Source organism: Ambystoma mexicanum, chromosome 10 (genome assembly GCF_040938575.1).
Source record: "Ambystoma mexicanum isolate Mex_15411 chromosome 10, UKY_AmexF1_1, whole genome shotgun sequence".
Taxonomy (NCBI): domain Eukaryota; kingdom Metazoa; phylum Chordata; class Amphibia; order Caudata; family Ambystomatidae; genus Ambystoma; species Ambystoma mexicanum.
Window position 1 is genome coordinate 686,385,681 of NC_090932.1, and position 22,307 is coordinate 686,407,987.

The window sequence follows — 22,307 nt, forward strand, 5'->3', positions numbered from 1 at the left end:
GGAGCTGTAAAGTGTTTTATGGAGACTGAGCATCCCCCCCCCAGGGAGACAGCGAAAAAGGCGGACAGCCATTACTAGGGGTCCTGTTGCCCGTATAACGCAAAAGCAAGATAAGCCCCGGTGCAGAGCCGAGCTCCCGTGACCCATCGCACTCAGCGTGAGCCCTTGCAGTTGGCCCGCGGCACTCAGGTGGGACGTGAAGAAGGCGCCATGCGCCTCAGAGCAAGGCCACAGAAGGAAGGGCTGGTAGAAGGCACGATCAAGCAGGGCATCCAGTAAGGGGGGGAAAAGGAGCCGGCAGAGAATCCAGTGCGGGGAAGACCTCTTAAGCGACAGCAAGCGCTGAAGGCGGCAAAGGGGAAAGGCTTAGTGCAGCCCAAGAGGAGCCGAGGGAAAAGGTGGAGAGCGCAACTGCGGGAATAGACTGAGGCGCGGTGAGCCGCACTAGGCGTGTGGCAGACAACTGCACAGCGGGAGGTGAGAGGGGGGAAAGTGCAAACTCTCCCCATGCTCCCTATAGTCCCAAGGCATGAAGATGCTATAGCGGGGAGACGCTGAGGTGGGAGACCCTCAGAGAAACAGTGATCCAGCCCCAGGCGGTGTGATTGCAAGCACCAGGGAGGACCTCGCAATGCTGAGCGCACACCAGCTGCAGGAAGATACGCTGGGGCCCACCCATGCAAATATAGAGCCCATCAGCCAAGACACTGGGATAAAGACCGGAGCAGAGCCACACAAGCCCAAAAGGCACTTACTGGGACCAGTCTTCCTGAATAAGCAGCCCCAGGGAGGGTGTAACGAAAAAGGGGTAGTGGAGACCAACGAAAAAAAAAGGGAAGTAGAGAGCCAGCGTGGAGGAGATCTAGTCCAAGCGGCCTGCCCCCATAGTGCAGCGAGAAGGCTGGGATGCAAGGGCCGGGGGACCAGACGGGAGGAGGAAGACAGTCGCTGCACGAAAGTGAAAGGTGCCCGGCCATGCAGAGGACCGAGGCGAAAACCTAGAGCAGGGGAGCCCGAACCCAACAGCAGCCACAGGGTGCACACATGGTGAAAAAGGCAGCAAAAAGTGGCAGAGGCAAAGTAGCCTCCACCTGTGTGAGAAAGAAAGGGCAGGGGCCATTCAATGAGGCAACCCTGGCCTCGGTCAGAGGGAACGGGGAGGATCTGGTGGTGGGGGATTTTAGTGTCTGGGCAGACCCCCAAATGGACAGCCAGCAGACAACCTTACGGAGTAAAAGCACCGCCAGAAGCGTGGCCACCCGGTTTGCGTCTGCCCTGGAGGACGAGGGCTTGGTGGACGTATGGAGGTCATGTAATCCGGGCAAAAAAAGGGATATACATTTAAATCATAGGTACACGAAACCGTCACAAGGATTGACAATCTATGGATTTATAGAGAGAATAGATCAAGGGTGCAGAACAGTTTAATTCGCCCAGTAGCCTGCCCAGACCATGATATGGTCATAGCAACTTTAGAACTAGAGGCGATGGGCCAAAGAGACCAGGTGGAGATTTAACGAGACCCTATGGAAGGACAAACTCTACGCGCAGGAATTACGTACTGCAATAGAGGAGTACTTCCAATTTAACAACAATGGGGAAGTGGACAAGGGCACTGTATGGGAAGCAGGAAAGGCAGTGTGGAGGGGCCAACTCATAAGGGAAGGGGCTAGCCACAAGAGGGAACAGAAATTGGGGGGGGGGAGGACAAACTAAGGGGTGAGATTGTGGAACTCGAGGAAAGGCTGCATGCCCTGGGGGTGTACCGCAAAGAGCATCTCTCAGCCCTTAAAGGAAAGCAGGATGAATTGCGGGCTCTGGTGGCAGGGGCCATAATTAGGAAATTGAAGTTCCTAAAAGAGACATTTTATGAAAATGGGGATAAGGCAGACAAGATGTTAGCCGCCAGACTCCGGGCGCAAAGGGTAGAGAGATGGGTTGAAGTGATTCAGACAGAAGGTGGAAAAGGGTGCAGGTGGCGCAGGAAATAGCTGGCCAATTCGCTAAATACTACAAAGCCCTGTACTCCTCATAGGGGGTCAGAGCAGGGAGGGGAAATGATAGAGAATATAGAAGCAGCAGGTCTAACACCTCAGAGACTCAGCACGCCCTCTTGGAAGAAGACATCACTGTAGAAGAGGTGCAATCAGCCGAAAAAAAAAAATTATATATATATATATATAAATATAAAGACTCCTCCCAGGTGGTGCCCCTGGAGAAGATGGCTATAGTATGGGATTCTATAAACAATTCTCAGACATCCAGGCCCTACTCCTAGCTACTCTCTTGAACCATATAAGAGGTACAGCAAACACTGCTGTCATTCTCCACTGCACACATTGTAGTAATTCCCAAACCAGGAAAGGACCCCACAAGCTTTAAGTTGTACCGCCCCATATTGCTCTTGAACACGGATGCGAAAGTGTACACCAGAGTTCTTGCCACAGGCATGGAGGACATTCTGCCCTGCCTGGTGCACCCAGACCAGGTGGGTTTCATAAGGGAGACAGAGCCTATGCCATGCGGAAAACTTTGGACATTATGGAACACTATGGGGGAACGGAGGGGAACCAGGCTCTCCTCCACATGGACTCAGAGAAAGCATTTGACAGGGTGGAATGGGAGTTTGGGCCGTGCTGAGGAACATGGGCTTCGGTCAAACATTGATAAGAGGAATCCAGGCACTATACAGGAGCCCACGGTGTGGGGGGGGGGGGGTGCAGGGGAGGCTGTGAACAATAAACTCGAGTGAAATCACCATGTCCTGAGGGACCAGACAGGGCTGGCCCCCCCTTCACCACTCCTATATGCCCTATGGAACCATTCGGCAACAACAAAAGAATAAATAAGGTGATCAGGGGCATAATTGTAGGAGAAGTGGAATACAAGTTAGCAATATTCGATGACGATATACTGCTGTATTTGGCAGACCCTCAAGGAGGCATACCAAAAGTCCTGCAAACAATTCAAGACTTTGGCAAGTGGGCTGGACTTCAAGTTAACGCCGACCAATCCACACTATTCCTCTACAAGGCCCAAAATCAGGGAAGACGTGGCGCCACCACCACAGGAGGAATACCGACCGCACTTCAGAGCCTCAGATATTTGGGGATTAGCATCGCAAGAAAGACAGAAGCTTCATGATAGCAATCTGCCACCCTAAATTACAGAGATAGTCAAAGACTTAGAAAGATGGGCAAAATTGACAATCTCCTGGTTGGGGCGATTGAACGCCATAAAAATTGTGGTTCTTCCGAAGTTGTTATACCAGTATCACATGCTCCCAATCTCCATCCCCAGCATTCACTTCACAGAAGTAAAAGGAATGATCCTCAAATTCCTATGGCATGGGAAAAGACAGAGGATATCGTATTCCACGCTGACCCAACCAAAGGAGGAGGGATGGGCGGGTCTCCGGACATGTATACCTATAACTGCGCAACTCAACTCAGAGCCATAGTCCCACACCTGCGAGGAGACCAGCAAACACAATGGGTCGCCATCGAGAACTATAGAATGAGGACATGTCATTAGGCGAGTGGCTTTGCGCTCCAAGGTAATCTTTCCCAGACAGTGTACTCAAGCACTATGCAATGGGGACTCTCCTGCAGTGGAAAAAGGGGGAAACAAAATGTCTCACTACGTGGATTTGGGCTCCCCAGATTCGGAACAGCAGTGAACCGCTACATTTCCAGGAATGGTGCGAGGCAGGACTCGACAAAAAAACCACGCGGTTGTATAACACTCCAAGACTTAGAAGCCGGTCTGCAGATAGGGCCGCTGGACGTGTTCAAGTACCTGCAGCTCAAAGGATCACCGACAGCTGCGAAGTGGAGAGATAAGCTCAGGAGGGAACTTACCCAATGGAAAAGGTGCTGAGTGACTCTCCTCATACTAAGGGTCTCATCTCAAAGCTTTATGGGACTCTCCTTGAAGCAAGTGGGAGAAATACAGACAGTCTCCGAAAAACATGGGAGAAGGATATGGGCCCTATGATGAGACACGCTATGGTCCTGCATGTATAGATCAGCGCACAAAACATTGGTATCAGCCCAGTACAAACTTCATTGACTAAAGCGGCTACATACGTGGCAGCTCCATCCGAAAAGACTAAAATGTTCGCACAAACGAGCCCCATGTGCTGGAGAGGTTGTGGCGCCCAGGCAGACTATTGGCACATGTGGTGGGCCTGCCCGAGATCGCAAGTCTACTGGAAGGAGGTTCTGGGTTGGATTAGAAGGGTCGAAGGGATCTCTCGTGACCAGGTCCCAAGACTGGTCCCATTCGGATTAGAACAGGACGATCAATTGAAAAGGGTGCCACACGTGACACTTCCTCCTGCTGGCGGCTAGGGCATGCATTACCATAAACTGTAAGTCTGAAACTCTCCCGAAGTAAGCAATGTGGGTCTGCAAAGTTAAAGAACTTTGAGATTGAGAGCATTGCTGGCCTCTTGCAAGATATTTCTCTGTCTAGAGAAACAGAGTGGGCCCCCTTTTTGGAGGCCTATAAATGACAGTATCAAAGCCACACGAGATTGAATCCCAGATGATCAAACCCGATGTACACGCATGAATGGTCTTTCGCTGTCCGTTTCCCCTCCCTCCACCCCCAAAAGGGCAGCGGGGGAGGGGGTTAGGTTCCATCTTGTTTCTCATGAAGTTTGTATTTAATGCTCACGTTTGTGTGAAAAATGCTTAATACAAACAAATAAATAAAAAAAAGAATCTGTAATAGAACTAACATTTGTAGAGCAATTTGGCATGGATGCCAGGACTGGTGGACTAATACATGGTGCACCCTAAACACGAAACAAGGCTTACTGCCAACTGGTCATGCAACTTCACCTCCCCCTATCTTTCCAGTCAGTTAGCATTCTTACACTGGTGGTTTTCCTTTTCCCATATGTATGTTTCCACAAATCTCCAAACGTGTAGTAGATTGGTTAAAAAGCACCAACCAGGCACTTGGAGGAAGTAAAGTAAGGAGGGCTGCATATGCTAGCCACATGATGGGGTAAAATGGTGATCAATTCCTGTCAATGATCAAAAGAACTGTTTAATCTGTGTTAAACACGCTTGCATTTTAAATATTCTTTAAATGTGCAGTGCTGAAGGAAAAAAGTAAAACATTTGCTCTTTAAAACACAGGCAGATTTCTACGAAAAGTTAGAGTTGAAGAAATTGACCTTGCAATTAACCAAATATTCAAATCACCCATACAGTTGTGGGTTTGTGGTACGGGAAGTAGGGTTGTGTGGTATGACTGATCGGAATTGTACGGTTGTGCGTCAGTGTGTATGGTTGTGTATTGTCTTTGGAGAGGTTATTGTTTTTTTATAGGATTCACTTACTCTTCCTTTTGTTCTACAAAGGTATCCACTGCAGAGCATAGAAGGAATTTGATTTTAAAAAGGAGGTGGCCCATCACAGTGAACAATGGCACTAGCCATGAAGATTTGAGATTACTACATAGAAGGGTCCATGAAGAGGGCCTTGCACTTCGTTATTCCCCCCCCCATATACTGCTGCCTGCTGGGGAGCCCTTGACTGTTCACCAGGTGTGCCGTGCTAGTGTCAATCAACCACACAACTGGACGGCCTCCCAATACCAGACAAAACATTCAGGTCAACTGAACCTCTAAACTAAGGGAGGGTGGGGGTGGCATTCTCCCCATAGGCAGCCCCCTGCTGTTTCCATTGATTTTGCAGCTTAACAGGTCTGTGGCTTCTCATCACTCTTGGTCTCAGACATCTAATCATACTCTGGGCAGGCGATAAAAGCTCAGGCCATCATTTTGAAATTAATTCCTTTTTTTAAACACTGTCTGGTAGGGTGTTCTCTGCTGCATTTCTGCTTTCTCAGGAGGCTGAATGCAACATATATGCTAGGTTGTGTCTATAATTAAGCATTACCAAAGACCACTTAAAGGACAAAGCATTACAAACATTACAAGGTGATAGGAATAGGCTGCGAGAGGGGACATTTTTATTTGTCAAACAAATACATCTGTACTATAAAAAGGTATTTTTGTGCATCAATTAATGTGTATGATATTGTACATCATAATTACCTGGAGAGGAAACCCGATCCCGATACTTTGGTGCATAGTCATCCAGCGTTTGAAGCATAACCCACATGGTGAAAGTGAAGAGTCCAGCCAAGAATCCATAGAACACAAAGTAAAACAGCAAGATTAAAGCTGGGGGAAAATAGGGAGAGAGAAACAATTTAAAAAAAATGTCAAACTCCTCTTAAAGTACATTTCTACTGCAATTGCACACCATATCCCACATATGAAACCATCTTTTCGAAGCAATCAAACTTAATGGAGAGTGACAGACAAAAAAGCCCCAGTTGAGATGAAAAATGCAGATCCCTGAGCTACCCAAGAGTGAAAAAAGGAACCATTCATAAATATGACAAGCAAGAAGCTACTGCCTTGTAGCTTTCAGATTAAAAATGCTCCTAATTTTTAACTGAACAGATGAGAATTGAATCCCGAATGTCATTTATAGCTACTCCCCATTGATTTGCAATTCACAAAGGGGCCTTCTATATACTACTTGTGTGAGGTGCTCCTCTCCTTTTAAAGGGTATTCTCCCAACAGTATCCTTCGCTGGTCTATTTGTCACATTTTTAAAGCATCGTATATGTGGCTATTTTTCGTTAGGCTAGCATTAAACAGACAGTCCTGCCCATTAGTGCATATCTTCCATCATGCCCCCATCCCATCAAAAGATGCAACTCTGTGGCAAAGGTTGAAGTGGTTCAAATGTAAAGACAGCACACAGGATCATGAATAAAAATGCATTGTTAATGCTCAGGCCCACCCATCAAACCTGCAGAGCAACACCGTTGAAGAACTCAAACCATAGGCTGCATCTTAAAATTCTAAGCAGTGCAATTAAATCGTATGAAGTCACAACCATTATATCGGCTCAAAATAAATATTTTAAGGTTGACAGGTGCAAAAGATAATGCGTCAAAATTTAATCTTTTTAAGGTTGCCATGTAGGAATGGCTGATAAGAGGATAAATGGGGTACGTGTGAACAGTCATGGGAGGTATGATGAGGTATGAGGCGTTTATCCACTTTGAAACCATCAATGTCAATGATGGAAAACAAAAGTATGCAGCGGTTCTGTTGGCCGTATTCCATCCTTTATTTGTATTCCTCCTTCAAAATGTTATACAAGACAAATTTAAAGTGGATTTCTTATTTCTAATTTATCTACGTGTGTATTTACTTATCCCCTCCTGCTTTCTTTTGCCTACCAGCAGTTTACAGCACGTAGTGCTACATCAGGTTAGGTGATCTGTCAAAAGGTCATATTTGCAAGGTCATGTCGCTAACCCTCACTGATTATGCCGAAACATGTCGTTGCTTGGGGTCTCATGCAGAAAGGATGAGACCAGGCAGGAACAAGCCTGGTTTGCACATGTCTTTTACCTTTCTGCAATGACTTTGAAGGCTAAAGAAATATGTTCTGCAGGGTTGCCCATAGCAAATGCCAGAGGCTTAGGATTAATTGTAAACCTCCCAGCCATCACCTCTTGTTTTGCCTTTGTACAAGACCCACAAGGCCAGGGATTAGCAGAAAGGGGACACGTAGCACTCATTTAAAAGTTCTACGAATTTTTAACGAGGTCACATTACTTGTGCATTATTCACCTGCGGTAGTTAGCCTATACTTTGTTCTTTTAAATGAGGGGTTTCTATCCTGCACCCCTCCGCCCCCCCATTTAAACTACCCTTTGCCCCTACCATCCACAATCCCCTACCTCCAAAAACAAAAACAGCCCAGCCTCAGGCCAAGAGGAACACAACACAACCTTCACAATCCTCAAAGATAACCTGCATCAAAATCTTCCCACAGAGCCCATACCAGGCCGCTGCCCCTAGTGGAGGCAGACCATAAAGCCACCCAGATTTAAGAGGGGCCGTAGTTCTTCCCAGCGTTACCCAAACTAGAGAACCTAGCTGTTCAGGGCCTAGGAAGCCAATTTGAATGCATGTCTGCATTTGTAGGCATCACTTGAACACACCTGGACAGTGCAGGAAAGTCTCAAAGTCTGAAAGTCTGTTTCAGGTTATGTTACTTTGCATTTATATAGCGCCTTATGTACCACTGGTTTGGTCTCAAGGCACTGATAGGTTAAATACCCTCGGGAACCGAAGTTCAAGGCAGTAGAGAGAATAGAGCGAGTCAAAAAGGTGCATGTGAGCACCAGATAGGTGTGCAGCTGGTGTGGCATTCATGCGATAGCTGCTTCTTAGCAGTAGGTGTGGTGGTTGATCGACCAAGAGTATGTGTTCGTCCTGGCAGGTTGTTATCCAGACCGATTCTGGCTGTGTTAGGCCTGAGAACGCCTAGGCTGGAGGTGTGTAACCAGCAGTGTTTAGTTAGGGTGATGGGGAGTATGAGGCAAATGATGATATGAGAACAGCTATACCGAATGGTGTCATAGTATCGCTGTGGTCTAGTTGAGTGGTGGTGTAAAGAAGAAAGTAAGAGTGGAGATGTGATATGGTGGTTTACCTTCGGTGCTTGAGATGGAGTACATGGAACTATTGTAGTGGGCTCTATCTGTTCCATGTACTCCGACTGATCCATGCATTACGACCATTTCAAGCACTCAAAACCGTTCCTTTCAATGCGCTTTCAAACGTTCCATGCACTCCAAACCATTCCATGTAATTCACGCCACTCCAATCCGTTCCATGCACTGCTCCTTTCATTCGTTCTACCCACGTTATCCTTTCTCCAGGAATCATCCATCCACATACGTCATCTTCACACATTCCGTCCACACCAGTTCATCCGTTCCATCCTCATACTTCACCCTTTCCGTCCACCCAGTTCATCCATTCAAACCCCATACTTTACCCGTTCCAACCACATTTTTCACTTGATCCGTCCACTTCACCCGTTCCAGCCACATACTTCAATCGTTCTATTCAATAAATTTGACCCATTTTGTCCACATACTTCACCCGTTCCTTCCTCATACTTCACCCGTTCCATCCATAACCCATTCCTACAACCCACTTCACCCGTTCATCCACATACATCACCCGTTCCATCCACATACATCACCCATTTGCTCCGCACTCTACACCCGCTGCTCACTTCGCACTCTACACCCACTCAACACCATCACACCCTACATCCGCGCACCCATCCGCTCCACCAACTTCATCCGCTCCAACAACTTCGTTCATCCATCCTGCATTATCGGTTCAGCCCATGTCACTTGTCGCACGCACTTGATCCGTTCCTTGCTCTTCATCTGTCACATGCACTACACCCGTCACATGTACTCGAATAGTCTATTCTGTACTTTCCATTTATACCATGCACTCATCCGTCTCCTGTATTCATCTTTCCATCCTCTTCACTTTATTCCCTTCGTCCATTTTGTTCCTTTTGTCCACTGCAATCATTTCATCCATTTCAACCACTTTACTGCTTTCGTACAATTTATTCTTTTTATCCACTTCACTGCTCTAAACTACTTTACTCATTCTATTCGGTTTGTCCTTTTTAGTTTACATTAGAGGTTATTAGTTTGATTTCTCGCTTGGATCTTGATGTTGTATTGATTTGTTTTATTGTTATTTAAGATCTAGTAGTTTGGGTTAGTTGAATTGTTATCCACTTTATTCCTCATGTCCACATTGATACTTTTGTCCATTACATTTATTTTGTCCATTTCATTAATTTCAGCCAGTTTACTGCCCTCGTACAACTTGTTCTTTTTATCTACTTCGCAGGTTTGATCCTTTTTACTCATTCTATTTTGTTTGTCCTTTTTAGCTAACCAATAGAGGTTAATAGTTTGATTTCTCGCTCAGATCATGATGCTGGATTGCTATTTATGATCCAGCATTTAGCAAGGTCATTGAGATGCTGTTTTTCAGTTTGAGTTAAATTGAGTTCGGGGTTGGTTTTAGGGGAAGAGCCAAGTTTTCAGTAATTTGCGGAAAGACATGGTCTTCAGTGAGTCGGATGTGGAGTGGGAGCGCGTTCCACAGCATGGGGGCCAAGGCTGAGAATGATGACCCGTCTAACCTGACAGTTTGTTTTTGGTAGGACTATGAGGCCGTCTGAGCCTGATCTTAGAGTACGTGCAGGGTGATGGGGTTTTAGTTTGTCTTGAAGATACTGAGGTCCGGTCTTATGCAGTGCTCGGTGAGAAATGCATAAGGTTTTGAAGGTCACCCTTCGGGCAACCGGAAGCCAGTGCAGAGTTTTGAGGGCTGGGGAGGTATGGTCTCTCGGGCCAAGCGCTAGTAGCAGTTTGGCTGCAGCATTTTGTGCCCTTTGTAGTTAGTCAGTTGGTTTGCGTGGACTCCGAGGTAGAGGGGGTTAGCGTAGTCCAGTCTTGATATAACAATTGATTGGACCGCAGAGAGTCGGTTGGGAAAGGAGAGGTATGGAAAAATGCGCCTAAGAGTTTTAAGGTGGTAGTGGCAGAACTTTGAGACGTTGTTGACTTGGCGCCCGAGTGTTAGGTCAGTGTCTAGGGTGCATCCAAGGTTTTTAGTGCTTCAGAGGGGAAGGGAAAGAGCCAGAGGCAAAGGAGAGGTTGGAGAAATCTGCAAGGGCCGGAGCGAGGGTATCGATGGTGTCCTTAGTGGTTTTAGAGGAACAGGGATGGACCTGTTCGGACGAGGCTTTCATAGATCGGACTGGTCTGGCAACCTCCTCGGAGGAGGAAAGGAGAAAGACAGGGGGTAGCTGAAAGAGGGATTCCTTTAAGACAGGAGCAACGGATAGTCAAAATCCCACGAGGAAAAAGGGTGACCACCGTCGTTGCGGCAGCAGCTTCGGTTCTTGTAGGACGTTTTCGATCGATCGTCAACAAGCACTGCAAGCTGAGGAATGTGGTGCACCTCGACAAGCGTTTGTTGCTGCAAGGAGTCAATGAAGAACTTTAGCCCAGCAAGGGCATCGCGTCATCAGCATCTCTGCGGACTTCGGGTGGCGGAAACCCACCAGCAGATTTTCCACGGCCGTCGGCGGCCTTGACTTTCTCCGCCGGGACAAAAGCAGTTGACGAGGCTGAGCAAGGTAGTCCTTGTTTCAATGTTCTTAAGCAAAGGGAGCACTGCGAGTCCAGTCGACAACAGAGGTCTTTGGCAGTGTTGGACTTCAATGTCCGGGCGCTTCTGTTCGTGATTCTGCTGCAGTCAGTCTCCGGTTGGCAGCCTTTCGAGGGTCTGACGTCCAGGGAGCTTTCGCAAAGATCAGCTGGTCCCCACAACACCATAAATGGAACTTCCACCCAACAGCCAGTCAGGGGGAAGGGACAGAGTCAGGGCTTCCTGGGACTTCAGGAAAAGTAAGGTAACTGGCGATAGAAAGCAAGAGGCCACAGGGGCATCTTCTTTCCCATTAGGAATCCACTGATTCCAATGACAGGGCCTGGGCATCCCAAAATGGAGGACACTCAGTGCATCTGTCAATTCAGCATGGAGCTGCCACCGGCCCGTACCCTGCTCTGTGGGCCACACACAGGTGCCCCAAGACATACACCATGAGTACAGGGTCGTACTCCCACCCATGGGTGCCATAAGGGTATCCTTGCCAGAAAGTCTCTGCATACAGGTCTTTTAATGGAGTGTTGTCCTTAATGTTTATCATCTCCTTTGATCTAGCAGGCTGCCTAGCTGCCGTGCACCATTTACAGCTTTACACAGCCAATTTCTGGCACTAGCAGGTTTACCAAACCACCCAAACGAGCACCCTCCTGTCTTGCTGCCACACCCCTCCCTCAAGCTATCAGCAAGAGAGAATCCAATAAGATTATCTGCTTACTTGCTACCACAACGCCTAGGACCACAAGGCCATCGAGCAACCACAAGGACAATGCAGTATCACCAACCACACTAGTAGTGGCCTATATGAAAGTTGTCAGCAAAAAAGGGAAGCAGCCCTTTCTCAGTGCTTTACGCAGAAGAAAACCTAATTATTCTGAATTCCACCTTTAGCACTGAGCCCCATAGACAGACTACAACAGAGTCCCATGAAAAATACGGTCTGTCCCTTTCCTGTTCCGCAGGGTCCGCACTCCCGGAATTAGGATTCTGCAGAACGACATCCAATGGAAATGTGCTCGCTTACCTACATTGTCTGCTGGAATGGCTCGGGACCCACTCACAATACACCATTTTTACTTGGTAATAGTTACAATAATCTGCATTCATGCTCATCATTGACAGACTAAATCACGAGCATCGAGCTACAGTACAACATGCACTTAAGGCCTATAAGTAATGGGTCAACATCTCCCCCCCGCCTCCCTTCACAACCCTCAGCTACACCAACCGTTGCACAAGTCTAAGCACTCAAGGCCACAGTGGTTAATTAGGCACAGTATACAATCTCTAACATACTGCTGTCCAATTTCATTTTATACATATGCGAGAGACAGTGGGGTTGGGGGAAAGGGTTACATAGCAGGCAGGTCATTGTTGGGAGCTGGAACAGAAATAAGGGTCACTATATATCGATACTTAAAGGTACATTTTAAACCACACACCCCTTCGATGCATACAAATGGGGGTGGGGTGCACAAATGCAGATCCTAAACACTAGGCCATGTCACTTCAAATAGTCATGTTGGGGACTTGCCAGCACATATTTGAGCCTATAGTTAGTCTTGATCTTCAGAGTCTAACTCATTAATAGTACTAGCGCTTCATTATTAATCCTAGGTATAGGTTTGTGTTGATCATTATTCATACACTCATTGGCTAAAACTGGCACTCGAAAACACATTCGATTGAATTGCGGTGACCTTCCAGTAAAGGGATCTGGATGGCATGTGCAAATGGCTTACTCTACTTCAAAGTCTCCTGGCAAAAGGTCTAACTAATCATTCTAAGGTTAGATGAAATTTCCTTAACAGATGAGCAGGAAAGATGCTAAATACTGTTCTTGGTGAACACCCTGAAGAGAATTTCCTCCGACATAAAAATAAAGGTTCTCCGCTTATCCTGCCATTCTGTTGGGCAAAGAATCTGTGCAAGGGTAAACATTTTGAAAAAGCTATTTTGGCAACATGAGATGGAGGTCCACAATGGTTTGAATATAGTCATTCATACTCTTGTCTGCCATTAAGAACATGAAATCCAATACCCGTTTCCAACCCCCTCCCTCACCCAACCCACCCCATGGAGAACACTCCAGTGCACCTAACTAGTTTGTGAAAGGCTAGCAGCAGCTCTGGAGTAGAAAGTAAGGATGTGGGGGAACGGTGCAGTAACATGAATGATCCAAACCCACTGCCATGTTCTTGGAAGCCATTGGTTCATGCTTAAAATGGTGTGTAATCAACTAATTTCTTTAGCTTCCAAAAAAGCCCCTACCATCAGAGACAAGCCACCCACCTCATGTTGAAATACCTGCCATGTACCCCACCACAAAAAGTGTACAGACTATAAGGGGTGAGGTGGTATTGTTAGTTAATGGGCAGAGGAGAGATGTGGGCAGATTTGTGGTGCTTTCCCCCAAAGAAATTGAGGGGTTGTCAATTCGGGATTTGGATACATGGATTTGGGCTGGTCCCCTGTGGATAGAATGCACACCCTTTAAACATTTTAAGAGAAGCCTTAAGGCAAATTATGGCAAGGGGTTTGAACAAGCAGAGCAAAAAGTGGGCACCACACTTATATGTATAGTCCTAGGTACCTTAATGATTTGGTTTCATTCAGTATCATATAGGAGCTGACTGAGATAAGTCCAGAGACACCCACACTTCAAATAACCATGTAGCAAGAAAGCTGAACAACAAATCCAGCTATTCAGTCGCTCTCTAATGTAGTCCCCACTAGGGGGTTTCAAAAGAAAATAGATTTCCCTCGGTTGTAAATTCCAATGCATCTTTAGGCCTTTCTGTAATAAAATCAGCCCTAGTTATCAATGTAGAAAAGTAGTTATATTTAGTTGTATTCACTAAATACTTCTTTAGTGAGGCAGACATCAATGAGTGTACACATAAGGGTCATAGTGCCAATGCATTTTGTAAACTGATTCCTTCATCAGTGCGAACATTAGAGTCCATCATACAAAAATAGCAAAAACACAATTTGGTAAATGCAAATCATATGAATTCATAATATTGTAACAGCCAATGATTTAAAATTGGACACATACCATAGAGCCAATCATTGTCAGCAAATATGGTAAAAAAAGAAAGGAAATTCAAGGTGCGTATGTTAGTTACGTAATGTTATTATGCCATGTTCACATAAATGGAGTTTTGCACTCCCGTTACCTTCATTAATGATGCCGTTGCGATCGTTTCAGGCGGTGCTGTGCCCGCCCTTAATGTGGCGTAAATGCCGTAATGTGATTTGCAGGAGCTAATGAAGATATGCATCTCGAATTAGAATTCCAAGTGCTGGCCTTCTAATCGTATTAATAGTTGACTGGTGGTGCCAGTAAACTGGCTGAGTCTACTACAACATGGCGACCAATGATATTAAGAATGTTTTAATGGCATGCAAGAGCTCAATTCTTAAATGCATGTGCCCCACCTGTCAATTGGTCTTCTTAGGATGGTGTATATGATGCGTTACCATTCCACATGAAATTTCTAAAATATTTCTATTCAGTGCATATAAACTGTGTAGTTAAATATGGTGATTCAGGCGTATGGGTGAGGCATCTCGCGGCACCCTGGGTCCCAAACGCTGGAGGGGCACTCGGGACTATAAGTCTGAATCAGCAACGTTCAGTGATTTCAATCAAGTATTCAACTTTCTCAACAGTATCTGTGATCATCTTTATCACCGATTTGGTCAGATAGCAAAAAACATTTCTACTATGGCATACATATCCCTAAGAACACCGGTGTTCCCATGTACCCATGTGGGACCCAGGAATACCCATGTGGCTCTAACATGGGAACAACAGTGTTCTTAAGGATATGTATGCAATTTTAGAACTGACCATATGTTCTTTCTAAAATTGGTTTGCAAATCAGTGAGCTGCATTATGGGCCTGTACCACTAAAATGCTAGACCAACATCCACGTTAATCTGGCAATTTCCCCACATAGTCCAGTTCAACATATTAAAGCAAATGTGCACTGCTGCAGGACGACAACTGCAATTCTTACACCATGCTTCATGCTGTAGAAAAAACTAAAATATTCAGCTGTGGAATAATCAATTCAAACTGCCTAGCCTGGGCACGTTTTATTTGGTATCCATTGCTACACAGGACGGGTGGCTTCTACCAAATTTCAGATGTGACCTTGAGTAGGTCTGGTCTTCCCAATAGGTTAAATTACCGCAACTTTCAAAAGGGAGAACTGTCAGCAGTCTCCACTGATAGGACGTCAATATCCCCGCTTCCCTCCTCCACCTCCTCACCGGTTGAATCAGAGTCTTCTTCAATAGAGCTGAAAGTTCGATGTGCTCTGTAGTCCTTTTCTTTTTTTCTTTGTTGCGGATGTCTACCACGAGAAGAAGCCACAGTGAGAGCGATCGAAACGCCCTGACCGTGACCCCCTTCCAGGAGGGACCGGAAAGGGGAAAAAAGCCAAGTGTAGGCAAAAACCCCAGTGAATCACAACGGCAGGTGGGCAACCTGATGGAAGTTGTACTAGCTGAACTCAGCTGATATCAGCAAATCTCAGAAATGGAAAGCGAGGAAAGAATAACCAAGAAACAGGAAGGGTAGGGAATTACAATAGCTCCTACTCCAGGAAAACGAAAAACTACAGGCAAACAGAACGGGAATAACAAAAAGAAGAAAATAGAGAGAAGGGGGGTCCCGGGAATCGATAGGACAAGGAGGTGGAGAGAGGAAAAGTTCAGCAGAGCAGAAATACAGCGCATAGCAAACCACGGCAGTAAAAGAAAGCACAGCTGACCCTGAAGGGGTTGCAACGCACAGAAGGAAGATAGGGTGTGGCTTAAATAACGCCACGTTCGCTTGAGCAGAAAAAGACTAGACCGCTAAGTGGACGTGACGCGAAAGACGTGACAGGAATTAGGAAATCGGAATCAGGGCCACAGACGCCAGGTAGAAATGTGTCGCATGACAAGAGCCAGATCTAGTCCTTGCCTTGGAACTTTCTAGAATGCAACATTCAAGGGGAGAAAAAAATAAATAACATTTTTAAAAAAAGAATGGCATTGGCTACAGAAAGGTCCTCACCTAGCGTCTGACCACAAGAATTTGGATCAGCCAATAGTGAAATACATGCTAAGGATCTTTGTGTACACTCCTTACACTGGAAACATGACAAAACATGTACCAGTGGAGATACAGTAGGACAAAGTAACCTAAGGGTGCTTCAGTTATTGGCCTTTAAAATTCATAATGATCTCAGAACATGATTGTATAAAAAGAATCTAGCAACCGAGCACCAGCACTGCAGCTGCAGGATGCACTTGAAGAATCTGGTATCTGGATCTCCACATGACAAACCCAATGCAAGTTCCTGGGTCTGAAAAGGTACTGTAGGTAACTGCACCTGGTTGCTGCCCAAGGTGCCCCATATGACCTGTGCTGTCTCCCTGAACTTGGCCTTCCCCCTGTACTTGGGCTGCCACTACTGGAGATACAGACGCAACAACGTGGCTGTCACGGTGCCCACAAAGCTGAAACTTAGACCTATTGTGAGAACGGAATGCAGACAAAGGGTACGATTTAAGATTTACTGCTCCAACGTTCTGGCAGCCTACATGCATTAGTTGATAGCGAAAATTAGGAGAGGATATTTCAGTGGTAATCTGAACATGAAAGATTAAAAATCTTCTGGAGATACATGCATATAATACATAGTAGCCTGCAATATCTTTTTTATACAATTTTTATTAACTTTTACAACATCCAATCAACAGATAAAAACAAGTTTAGCGGTATATGTTATGCATTTTTAAGTATCTCGTATCATATTAAACCATAGCCACTGCTTACCGTTACCCTCCCCCCTAAATTGAGCCTACTCCATTTTGCCTTCTGCTGTTATATCCTCTAGGGATGTTCCTTCTTCTGTGTTTTGGGAGGTTTCATATCCGCTTGAGCATACCTGGGTGGACCCAGATAATGTGGCCACCAAGTGCCTCCAGGCCGTCAATGTATCTGCCTTCCCACTCCTCTGTTGGCTGCTTCAGTCCATACCGCCGTTTGTTTCAGCCAATTTCTTGAGATCATTCCACGAAACCTCTACCTTTGGTCTGTTACATGCTTTTCAGCCCGTGGCAATTGTGCGCTTGGCAAGTAAGCAAGCCAGGTCTAAGTTTACTCACATGCTTTAGCTTGTATGGTCTAGGGAACCCCCCTCCGCCGCCCCCCACCATACATGCCCACACCGACTCCACATCTAGCATGATTCCCCCTCTGTCAGGCAGTGGGCTACTTCTTTCCAAAATTTACCAATTTCCAGACATGCCCAGAACATGTGTTATCCCAGCATTCACTTCTCCACATTTGGGACATGTTTGTATTTCTGTACTCTTAAATCGGGCCATCCTCTGGGGGGAGGTTGAAGGGAAGGGGGGGGGCATGTACGCTCCGAGTTACACCTAGCTGGATTTGTTGCAGCCTTGCATTCCTGGACACCTTTTTTAATGGTACCCCTGAGCACTCTCGCACAGCCCATCATTCATACTTTCTCCCACTTCTTCCCAATCCAGTCTTAGCTGGGTCACTCCTTCCCCACCCTGGTCATCAACAGTTTGTAGATTCGGGAAACCTCATGCCGACCCTCTGAGAGGTCATAGATTGTTTCTATGGCTGTATCTAGTTGGTCTTCCAGCACTATTTCAGACCATGTTTCTTTCACTTCTCTAGATGTAGGCCCGATTCCTCTACCAGTGCGTTAAATTCCAATATCTTCCCATCTTGCCATATGTCTCCTATTGTTGCAATACCCACCGGTTCTCAGTGCTTGCATATAGTCTTCCTCAATTGCACATCCCCTTCGGTCAGTGCTACTAGCAGTACCTGCGGGGAGCACAGAGTCGGGTTCTCTATGGCCTGGCAAGCCTTTCGCCACATTTGCCATCCCAATGCCAGCATTCTCGGGCACCCCTTTAGCTCTAATTTAGGCAGACATATCCATTCTTTCAAGAAAAACTGAGTACACTCTGACCTCAACAGTCTGGACACCAAGGAGTCTTCCGTTAGCCACCTGGCCACATATTGTAGCTGGCTGGCCCAGTGACAGATCTCAAAATTGTATGCCTCCTTTAGCATAAGTATTCTGCAGTTTCCACAGAGCTATTCTATTCCTGGTGTTGGGCCAAATAAAGCCTCTATATATGCTCTGGAGTTTAACAGAGAATCGCTTAGGTATCATGTATGGTATATTTCCAAAAAAGTGTATCAGCCTTGGTAATACAACCATTTTCAACCAAGCCGTCCTTCCTACCATGGCCAAAGGGAGCTTAGCCCAGAATCGTATGCCATTCTCAATGTTTGCTACTACCTTCTCTGTGTTAGGTTTGTGTTCATCCTCCACCGCATGATAGATATCTATCCCCCAGGTATCTAAAGGTTTTGGTCTCCCAGGGTATTTGTAGAATGGGTAGGTGCTCCCGCAGAATCCCTTTATATCTCCCCAGGGTGACTATACACGACTTTTTGCAATGCCAGAGAGCGACGCAAATCACTCCATTACTTCTAGGATGTATTGCAGGTTTTCCTCCAGGTATCTCAAGTATAGCAACACATTATCCGCATACGATGATATTAGGTGTGGCCCTCCTTTCGTGAAAATCCCCACCTCCCCAAACTGTTGTCTTAGGTATATTGCATGGGGTTCCAGTGCAAGAATATGTAGCATCGGGGACCAAGGGCACCCATGTCTAGTACCTCTGCTATATTGCCATCTTTCTGAAATAACCGCTCCCGTCTTAACTCCGGCTTGTGGTAAGCTATACAATAATTTCACCCACTTCAGATACTCGGACGGGACCTATTCCATATTCCTGTACAGCTGCCATCAGCCACGGCTATTTAACAGAATCGAAGGCCTTCACCACATCCAATGAAACAATTGCAACTTCCTGTGCATCTCCTTCTGTTTGCTCCAAGACCCGGTGAAGCCTACTAAGGTTGTCGGATATGCTTCTATGCGGGACGTATCCGGTCTGATCAGGATGTACAAGTTTGCTTATGACCTGTCTCAATCTCCCCGCTAGGGATGTAATGGTATAATGGTTATACAAAGGTAGCGGGCGCCCCTCTCTCGCAAGAACAGACATGATAACCTGTTCAGTGGTTATTAACCACTTGAGAGTTCGCAGCCACTGCTTTTACTCACTGTGCCTTTCACAGATGGGAAATATCCATTTGCATATCAGTCTTTGTCCTGCCCAGGGGCAGTCCAGCACCGAAATACAATGGCAACTCCAATCTGAACGAGAGTACCACCAGCAACCCCATACACGTGTTTCACCCTTGTTGGGGATCATCAGTGAGGTGAAGCTGATGCCTCTCTAAGCACAGTGAGAGGGAGACCACGTCTGGTTGCCCCCAGGAGACCTAGGGTTACCAATCCCAGGTTCCTTAAAAAATAGTTATACAAAGGTAGCGGGCGCCCCTCTCTCGCAAGAACAGACATGATAACCTGTTCAGTGGTTATTAACCACTTGAGAGTTCGCAGCCACTGCTTTTACTCACTGTGCCTTTCACAGATGGGAAATATCCATTTGCATATCAGTCTTTGTCCTGCCCAGGGGCAGTCCAGCACCGAAATACAATGGCAACTCCAATCTGAACGAGAGTACCACCAGCAACCCCATACACGTGTTTCACCCTTGTTGGGGATCATCAGTGAGGTGAAGCTGATGCCTCTCTAAGCACAGTGAGAGGGAGACCACGTCTGGTTGCCCCCAGGAGACCTAGGGTTACCAATCCCAGGTTCCTTAAAAAATAGTTATACAAAGGTAGCGGGCGCCCCTCTCTCGCAAGAACAGACATGATAACCTGTTCAGTGGTTATTAACCACTTGAGAGTTCGCAGCCACTGCTTTTACTCACTGTGCCTTTCACAGATGGGAAATATCCATTTGCATATCAGTCTTTGTCCTGCCCAGGGGCAGTCCAGCACCGAAATACAATGGCAACTCCAATCTGAACGAGAGTACCACCAGCAACCCCATACACGTGTTTCACCCTTGTTGGGGATCATCAGTGAGGTGAAGCTGATGCCTCTCTAAGCACAGTGAGAGGGAGACCACGTCTGGTTGCCCCCAGGAGACCTAGGGTTACCAATCCCAGGTTCCTTAAAAAATAGTTATACAAAGGTAGCGGGCGCCCCTCTCTCGCAAGAACAGACATGATAACCTGTTCAGTGGTTATTAACCACTTGAGAGTTCGCAGCCACTGCTTTTACTCACTGTGCCTTTCACAGATGGGAAATATCCATTTGCATATCAGTCTTTGTCCTGCCCAGGGGCAGTCCAGCACCGAAATACAATGGCAACTCCAATCTGAACGAGAGTACCACCAGCAACCCCATACACGTGTTTCACCCTTGTTGGGGATCATCAGTGAGGTGAAGCTGATGCCTCTCTAAGCACAGTGAGAGGGAGACCACGTCTGGTTGCCCCCAGGAGACCTAGGGTTACCAATCCCAGGTTCCTTAAAAAATAGTTATACAAAGGTAGCGGGCGCCCCTCTCTCGCAAGAACAGACATGATAACCTGTTCAGTGGTTATTAACCACTTGAGAGTTCGCAGCCACTGCTTTTACTCACTGTGCCTTTCACAGATGGGAAATATCCATTTGCATATCAGTCTTTGTCCTGCCCAGGGGCAGTCCAGCACCGAAATACAATGGCAACTCCAATCTGAACGAGAGTACCACCAGCAACCCCATACACGTGTTTCACCCTTGTTGGGGATCATCAGTGAGGTGAAGCTGATGCCTCTCTAAGCACAGTGAGAGGGAGACCACGTCTGGTTGCCCCCAGGAGACCTAGGGTTACCAATCCCAGGTTCCTTAAAAAATAGTTATACAAAGGTAGCGGGCGCCCCTCTCTCGCAAGAACAGACATGATAACCTGTTCAGTGGTTATTAACCACTTGAGAGTTCGCAGCCACTGCTTTTACTCACTGTGCCTTTCACAGATGGGAAATATCCATTTGCATATCAGTCTTTGTCCTGCCCAGGGGCAGTCCAGCACCGAAATACAATGGCAACTCCAATCTGAACGAGAGTACCACCAGCAACCCCATACACGTGTTTCACCCTTGTTGGGGATCATCAGTGAGGTGAAGCTGATGCCTCTCTAAGCACAGTGAGAGGGAGACCACGTCTGGTTGCCCCCAGGAGACCTAGGGTTACCAATCCCAGGTTCCTTAAAAAATAGTTATACAAAGGTAGCGGGCGCCCCTCTCTCGCAAGAACAGACATGATAACCTGTTCAGTGGTTATTAACCACTTGAGAGTTCGCAGCCACTGCTTTTACTCACTGTGCCTTTCACAGATGGGAAATATCCATTTGCATATCAGTCTTTGTCCTGCCCAGGGGCAGTCCAGCACCGAAATACAATGGCAACTCCAATCTGAACGAGAGTACCACCAGCAACCCCATACACGTGTTTCACCCTTGTTGGGGATCATCAGTGAGGTGAAGCTGATGCCTCTCTAAGCACAGTGAGAGGGAGACCACGTCTGGTTGCCCCCAGGAGACCTAGGGTTACCAATCCCAGGTTCCTTAAAAAATAGTTATACAAAGGTAGCGGGCGCCCCTCTCTCGCAAGAACAGACATGATAACCTGTTCAGTGGTTATTAACCACTTGAGAGTTCGCAGCCACTGCTTTTACTCACTGTGCCTTTCACAGATGGGAAATATCCATTTGCATATCAGTCTTTGTCCTGCCCAGGGGCAGTCCAGCACCGAAATACAATGGCAACTCCAATCTGAACGAGAGTACCACCAGCAACCCCATACACGTGTTTCACCCTTGTTGGGGATCATCAGTGAGGTGAAGCTGATGCCTCTCTAAGCACAGTGAGAGGGAGACCACGTCTGGTTGCCCCCAGGAGACCTAGGGTTACCAATCCCAGGTTCCTTAAAAAATAGTTATACAAAGGTAGCGGGCGCCCCTCTCTCGCAAGAACAGACATGATAACCTGTTCAGTGGTTATTAACCACTTGAGAGTTCGCAGCCACTGCTTTTACTCACTGTGCCTTTCACAGATGGGAAATATCCATTTGCATATCAGTCTTTGTCCTGCCCAGGGGCAGTCCAGCACCGAAATACAATGGCAACTCCAATCTGAACGAGAGTACCACCAGCAACCCCATACACGTGTTTCACCCTTGT

General features: G+C 46.6%; 1 protein-coding gene across 1 annotated transcript in view; it reads right to left on the reverse strand.

The window, feature by feature from the left end:
* Positions 1-22,307, reverse strand: part of ATP1B3 (ATPase Na+/K+ transporting subunit beta 3) — a 434,039-nt gene that overhangs the window by 334,352 nt on the left and 77,380 nt on the right. The window contains exon 2 of the mRNA XM_069618280.1: positions 6,074-6,202. Within this exon, the coding sequence (XP_069474381.1) occupies positions 6,074-6,202 (129 nt within the window). The remainder of the gene's footprint in view (positions 1-6,073; positions 6,203-22,307) is intronic.